This window comes from Penaeus vannamei, chromosome 29 (assembly GCF_042767895.1).
Source record: "Penaeus vannamei isolate JL-2024 chromosome 29, ASM4276789v1, whole genome shotgun sequence".
In the NCBI taxonomy this organism is placed as follows: Eukaryota; Metazoa; Arthropoda; class Malacostraca; order Decapoda; family Penaeidae; genus Penaeus; species Penaeus vannamei.
The window spans coordinates 32230406-32237905 of NC_091577.1; the positions used below are offsets into that span (position 1 = coordinate 32230406).

General features: G+C 49.0%; 1 protein-coding gene across 1 annotated transcript in view; it reads right to left on the reverse strand.

Moving 5' to 3' along the window:
- cas (castor zinc finger transcription factor) overlaps positions 1 to 7500 on the reverse strand; it is a gene marked incomplete at its 3' end in the record, with an annotated part of 499169 nt that overhangs the window by 49906 nt on the left and 441763 nt on the right. The window contains 1 exon segment of the mRNA XM_070142717.1: positions 2025 to 2172. Coding sequence (XP_069998818.1) covers positions 2025 to 2172 — 148 coding nt within the window.

Sequence of the window (7500 nt, forward strand, 5' to 3'; positions counted from 1 at the left end):
GGGGAAAAGGAAGGGGGTTAGGGGGAAGGGGGGAAGGGGAAGGGGGAAAAGGGGAAGGGGGTTGGAAGTGGGGAAGGGGAAGGGAGGTTGGGGAAGGATGTTTGGGAAAGGGAAAGGGGGCGGAGGTTGGAAGGTAAAGGGGGAAGGGGAAAGGGAAGGGGGTTAGGGAAGGGGGAGGGGGAGGTTGGAAGGGGGAAAATGGGAGTGGGTGGGGAGATGGAGGAAGAGGAGAGGAGGAAGAGGAAGGAGAGGAGCAAAAGGAAAGGGTGATATAAGAAACCAAACAACAGGACAAGCAAAAGAAATGGGAGGGAGAGAAAAAAAAAGAGAGAAAAAAGCGTGAGAGAAGAGAACGCCAGAAAAACAATAACAATAATAATAACCCAACACCCAACTGACGACAAAGAGCGGGATGAGGGCGAGAAACCCCGCCCCCTCCCCCCCCCCCCCCCCCGAAGTCCCGACGTAGGCAGGGTCTGTCGGCGCGGCGAGGCACTGATAAGGGACACATCGAAAGGGGAGGATAGAAGGACGTGAAAGGATACAGCCCCGACACTGATGGATGAAGGAGGGGATCGGGAAGGGGCGCGCGAGGGGGAAAAGGGGAGATAGAGACAGCGCGGCGGCGGCGGGATCGAAATCGTCAATTCACGCTTTCGAACGCGAGCAAAAATGGCGGACCGGAGCCACCAGCCCGAGTCGCAGCGGAGACGAGCGAGAGAAACCCGACGAAAAAAACGAGAGAAAACATGAAATAAACGAAGGACAGAGGGAGGGAAAGATAAGCAACAAGCATAGGACGCGAAGGGCATGTGCCGCGGGTACCAACAGCGGCGTCCCACCTCCCAAATGCTATAAATTGAGGAGAAGCTTCTCCGTTTTCTACGATATCAGCTGGCGGCGAGTCTGCCTGAATACCAATACACGGGATGGCAACACGATATTCAGCTTGCGTTTATTTATAAACTTACACGGACGATGTTAGATAATTAAAAGCATGTAAAGCTTTTATATATTGCATGAAAGTTTATGGAAATTAGCGATTAGCATACGTTCGTCATGACAGTTGGAACCCGACATGTTTTGAATATTAAAAGCGCGGGATCTGATAGGACCACGGTCGCCATTATAACACGAGTTCCCGCCTTCGCAAAAAAACAACAAACAACAAATATAAGCTCTTAATGATCTTTCCCTACTCCCTTCCCACCCCTTCCCTTCCCTTCCCTTCCCTTGCCTTTCTTTCTTTCCTCCCTTTCTCCCTTTCATCCCGAACGTTTCAGAAATAAGCTACAGGTCTGGCAGAACAATGGCTGGCGAGTCGGTTTTATCTGTGAGGTTAATGAATGCCAAGGTACAAACGAGGCGTTCGAATTTGGAAAAAGTTGGCCGGCGGACAGATTATAATAAAAGCTGCGAAGGTGATGTGTAAACCACGGTAAGGCCGCGCTTCCTATGCAGCGAGCGTCGGCCGACTGTCGTAAAAATGCAGATCGTAAGTGTTATAAAAAAGGGGAAGAGTCGAAGCAGAGCATATGGCATTCCGACTTGAAAAGAATGCGGGAGAATAACCTATCTTTTAATCACTCTTCAGGGGTGTGGAAGGTATAGAAGTCTAAATTAATAGGAGTGCTCTCAGGGATATAATCTCGGCGAGGGACCACGGCGCCGGGGTGTACCTCCCGGGCCATCTCGCGAAGGTCTGAGAGCCCGCCGGGAAATAAAACCAGCCGTATTACGGTTTATGACACAGTGCATGAGGGGTTTATGAGGCCCTGCATGAGGGCTCCGGACGGGGGGAGTGGGTGTAGCAACTCCTCAAATATGCATAAACAATTTCCCAATACATACATAATTCGGCCGCACTAAAACACAAAAATGTTCTAACCCCGCGCCCTCTGCGCTGTTCTCCCGGGCGGCCCTCCCCGACGTTTCCCAGGAATGCCGAGCCAAAAGCGCGGGAAAACCGGAATCGTCTTCTATCGCTTTTGTAATCCGAGAAAATCAAACTCATCACGACTTACCTGTAGATGTGGGCGTGGTGGGCGTGGTGGGCAAGGACTTGTGGGTGTCCATCGTGGGGGGGAGGGGGACGCCATGCCCTGGGACGCCCTTCCCGTCCTGAAGAGCGGCCAGGGTGAGCAGCGTGGAGAAGTTACCTCCGCCGAGCATCTGCCGGAGAAAACAAAACATTTTAGTAACAAAATAAGACACTCTTTACTCAGGACGATCAATAAACCATAAAATCAACTAGAAGAAAAGACGATAACAACCCGCAACACACGATAAACTCAATAATAGCGGCAATAACAATTAATAATCGCCAGATCCCCTCAAACAAAAAAACAAAACACCGCTGACAACAATAGCAGGCCACAGGAATGCCAAAATAATAAAACGGAACCAAAGCCAGGCCGGCCAACAATAACCCCGAATAATAATAATAAAAACAAGACTGATACAAGCCACTAGAAGGTTAAAGAGCAGAGAATAAAGAGAGGAGAAGGAGCCAGAGACGAGAGCCAGCGAGAGGCTTGATCATCACAACAGCGCCATCACCACCACGCTAAGTAGAAGTAACACTAAACAACACACTAAAACGGTAGGATAATTACTGCTCGCGTTGGCAATAACCGGGAAAGGATTGCCGCATTAACATATAAAAGGAAAATAAATAATAGAAGATAAATAATGATGATAATGCTAGCAAGGATCATCGAATTGCTACTGATAAACTGTAGCACAGGCTTTATCAACCACCATGTGTTAAAATTAAGATGGATTATTCGCAAACTCAATACCTCCATTCTTGATCAATTCTATGCACTCAACAGCCCAATAAAAGAGAGAGAAGACGATCTCCTCTCCGACGTTTTCATCGCATCTCATCTCTCTCTCTCTCTCTCCCTTTTTTCTTTAACGTGTACAAAACAAACAAAACCATCAGCATCAGCTACATGAAGCGTCCAACAAACAACTCCTTCCGATAAGATCGCGAGAAGGGAGTTGAGGAAAATTTGAATATTCCTTCGGGACTCCGGGCCGGGAACCGCGCGCGGAGGTGCCGGCGGCCGCGTCCTCCTCCTCCTCCTCCATCTCCTCCTCCTCTTCCTCCTCCTCCTCCTCCGGGAGACCCAGATAAGCTGCCCCTCAGACCTCCTTTCCTCGAGGCTCACTGCCCGGCCGCCTCGAGTCCACGACGAAACCCGATAATATTCGCTTGTGATTGTATACAAATGGCGAGATGATTTGCATATCGACAGCCAGCCGAGAATAAAATGAGGACGTGCCGGGGGTGCCCAAGGGACGTACCCAGATCCTAGCGGAGGGCGCAGTTGGGGTCGCCTCTTGGGATGCTGCGGCAGGACACCCGGGACGCTGACGGGGTTTCCTTGCTTTTTTCTTTATCGAAGGACGCGTGCTGATGCATGAGAAGGATGCCGCAGGACGCATTTTGTGAACCCAAGCGCGGTCGGCCATATACGGGGACGGACATATAGGGAGAGAGAGAGGGAGAGGGAGAGAGAGAGAGAGAGAGAGAGAGAGAGAGAGAGAGAGAGAGAGAGAGAGAGAGAGAGAGAAAGAGAGAGAGAGAGAGAGAGAGAGAAAGAGACAGACAGACATACAGAGAAAGAAATAAGGAGATACAGGATGATAAAAATAAAAAAAACAAAGACAGAAAAAAAAAAGAGAACAAACAAGAAAAAGTAATACAAAAAGAAGCAGAGAAAGAGAACACCAAAGAAAGAAAGAGGAAGAGATTAAGATAGAAAGAGAGAGAGAAAATAACAAACACAGAGATGCCAAAGGAGCTTCCTTGTCCTCATTTCGTTCGTAATTAAAACAGCTTCATAGTCATCTTGCCAATTTTGATGATCGAAAACTTGTTTGCACAGACGCTGATAAGACGTGGCTCAGCGCTCCTCCTCCTCCTCTTTCTTCTTTTTTTTCTTCTTCTCCTCTTCCTCCTTCTTTTTCTTCATTTTTTTCTTCTCCTCCTCCTTCTTCTTTTTCTTATTCTTAATTTTCTTCTTCTTTTTCTTCTTCTCCTCCTCCTTCTTTTTCTTCTTCTTTTTCTTCACCTCCTCCTTTTTTTCTTTTTTGTTTTTCTTCTTCTTCTTCTTCTCCTCCTCCTTCTACTTCTTCTTTTTCTTTTTTTTCTTCTTCTTGTTCTTCTCTTCCTCCTTCTTCTTCTTCTCGTTTTTCTTTTTCTTCTTTTCCTTCTTGTTTTTCTTCTTTTCCTTCTTCTTCTTCCTCCCATTTATCGTCCCCTTTCTTCTCCTCTTTCCAATACTTCTCTCTTATGTTATTTTAAATTTTCATTGACATATTAGATTTTTTTCTCTTCTTTCTTCTTATTCTCTTTATTATTCCTCAATTCCATTTCTTTACGTCCTCCTTCTATCCCTTCTTATTCTTTTTTTACTCTCTTCTCCTCATTATCATCATTATCCTTCTCCTCCTCATCATCATCACCATCATAATCCTACTCATCATCACATTCCTCCATCTCCTCCTCCTTCTCATCACCATCCTCCTTCTCATCTTCATATTCTTTCTCCTCCTCCTCATCATCACATTCCTCCATCTCCTCCTCCTCCTAATCTTCATCTTCCTTCTCCTTCTCCTCATCATCACATTCCTCCATCTCCTCCTCCTCCTCATCTTCATCTTCCTTCTCCTTCTCCTCATCATCCTCATCATCACCATCCTCCTCCTCATCATCATCATCATCTTCCCGTTCCCCCCACAATCTCTAGCCCCACTCCCATCCTCCTTCTCCTCCTCCTCCTCCTCATCATCATCATCTTCCGCTCCCCCCACAATCTCTAGCCCCCCTCCCATCCCCCCTACCCCCACCCCCACCTCCTCCCCTCTCCGTCACAGCCTCCACCAAGACGAACAGCTCAGAGGCATCTTAGACATCCCAGAGCGTGGGAAAATCCAGCGAAATTTTCCCACGATTCTATTTATAAAAAAACCTTGCCGGCTTTTCTTCTTTTTTTTCTCGTTTTCTTTTTTTTTTATTTTTGAAACATGAAAGAAGTAGTGGAGGGAGGGAGGGAGGGAGGGAGGGAGGGAGGAGGGAGGAGAGAGAGAGAGAGAGAGAGAGAGAGAGAGAGAGAGAGAGAGAGAGAGAGAGAGAGAGAGAGAGAGAGAGAGAGAGAATAAGAATCAGAAAAAAGTAAAAAACAAAAACATTAAAAAAAAATCACAAAAAGGGAAACAAATCATACCCTCCCCCTCTCTCCCATCAAAAGGCAAAAGACACAAAAACCCACTTAACATTTATTCGGAAAAATTAACCCCACCTGCACCTCCTCCCCTCCCCCCAACCCTCCTCATCCCCTCTTCCCCCTCCTCATCTCCTCCCTCCCCGCCCTCCTCATCCCCTCCCCGCCCTCCCCCCAACCTCCTCATCCCCCTCCCCCCCCGCCCTCTTCATTCCCCATCCTTCACAGCATCTAAACCTTTACGACTCCCGGGCGACGTCACACGGCCGTTATAACACGCACAACACATGTAACGAACCCCCCTCCACCCCCTCCCCCCTCCCCCCCACCCACCCCCCATAAAACACGCACCGGAAGACGAGGAGGCCATAACGAAGTCCCAGCCAGGTGGATCGAGGTCGGAGCGAGGGATTCGGATGCGTGACGAGGCTATAACGAAGTCCCAGCCAGGTGGATCGAGGTCGGAGCAAGGGATTCGGATGCGTGACGAGGCTGTAACGAAGTCCCAGCCAGGTGGATCGAGGTCGGAGCAAGGGATTCGGATGCGTGACGAGGCTGTAACGAAGTCCCAGCCAGGTGGATCGAGGTCGGAGCAAGGGATTCGGATGCGTGACGAGGCTGTAACGAAGTCCCAGCCAGGTGGATGGATCGAGGTCGGAGCAAGGGATTCGGATGCGTGACGAGGCTGTAACGAAGTCCTAGCCAGGTGGATCGAAGTCGGAGCAAGGGATTCGGATGCGTGACGAGGCTGTAACGAAGTCCCAGCCAGGTGGATCGAGGTCGGAGCAAGGGATTCGGATGCGTGACGAGGCTGTAACGAAGTCCCAGCCAGGTGGATCGAGGTCGGAGCAAGGGATTCGGATGCGTGACGAGGCTGTAACGAAGTCCCAGCCAGGTGGATCGAGGTCGGAGCAAGGGATTCGGATGCGTGACGAGGCTGTAACGAAGTCCCAGCCAGGTGGATCGAGGTCGGAGCAAGGGATTCGGATGCGTGCTTGGTTTGGCTGTGGCGGTGTTTGGATTTTTTTTTTTGTGGTTTGTTGTTTGTGATTTTGTTTTTGTTTGTTTGTTTACCTTGGTGCTGTGTATTCTCTTTTGTTGTTTGTTTATTTTTTTGTTTCTTTACCTTGGTGTTGTCTTCTCTTTTGTTATTGTTTGCTTATTTTTTGTTTCTTTTTGTGTTGTGTCTTGTGCTATTGTTATTGCTCCTTGTAGTTTTAGTTTTAATCCTGTGTTGTTATAATCATTTATCACTATTGTTGTTATTACTATTATCATTACATTGTTATTATTATGATTATCATGATGTTTATTATCTTTCAAAAATCTTCTTTATTTAAGTTCCGGAACCAATTGAGATTTTCAGTATAAACCTAATGCCTTAAAATATATCAAAATAATAAATATGTAAATCTTGATCTTCATATTTTTTTCTTTCATTTCTATCTATTCATTTATTCCTTTATTTCTTTATTTTTAGCCTCTCTGATTTCGAGGATTGTCAAGCTGATATATGACCCTGTTTCCCCTCGCCCCCCCCCCCTCGCTTTCCCCTTTTAATTCTAGACATTTTTGCGAGGGGAATTCCCTGCTTGTCTCCCCCCCTCCCCCCCATTCGTCGCTATCCACCCCTTCCCTCCTTCTCCTACACTCTCCCCTCATCCTCTTCTCCCCTCCTTCCACCTTCACCCCATCCTTCCCCCTTCCCCCATCCTCTTCTCCCCTCCTCCCCTCCTCCCCCTATCCTCTTCTCCCCTCCTTCCCCCTTCCCCCCACCCTCTTCTCCCCTCCTTCCCCCTTCCCCCATCCCCTCCTCCCCTTCCTCCCCTCTTTATTCCCTTCCTCCCCTTCACCCCACCCTCTTCCCTCTCCTTCCCCCTTCACCCCACCCTCTTCTCCCCCTCCTTCCCCCTTCACCCCACCCTCTTCTCCCCTCCTCCCCTTCCTTCCCCCTTCACTCCCATCCTCTTCTCCCCTCCTTCCCCCTTCACCCCACCCCTCTTCTCCCTCCCCTACCCTCTTCTCCCTCCTTCCCCCTTCACCCCACCCTCTTCTCCCCTCCCCTACCCTCTTCTCCCCTCCTTCCCCCTTCACCCCACCCTCTTCCCCCTTCCCTACCCTCTTCTCTCCTCCTCCCCTTCCTTCCCTCTTCTCCCCCTCCTTCCCCCTTCCCCCCACCCCCTTCTCCCCTCCTTCCCCTTCACCCCACCCTCTTCTCCTCCTCCCTTCCTTCCCCTTCACCCCATCCTTCTTCTCCCCTCCTTCC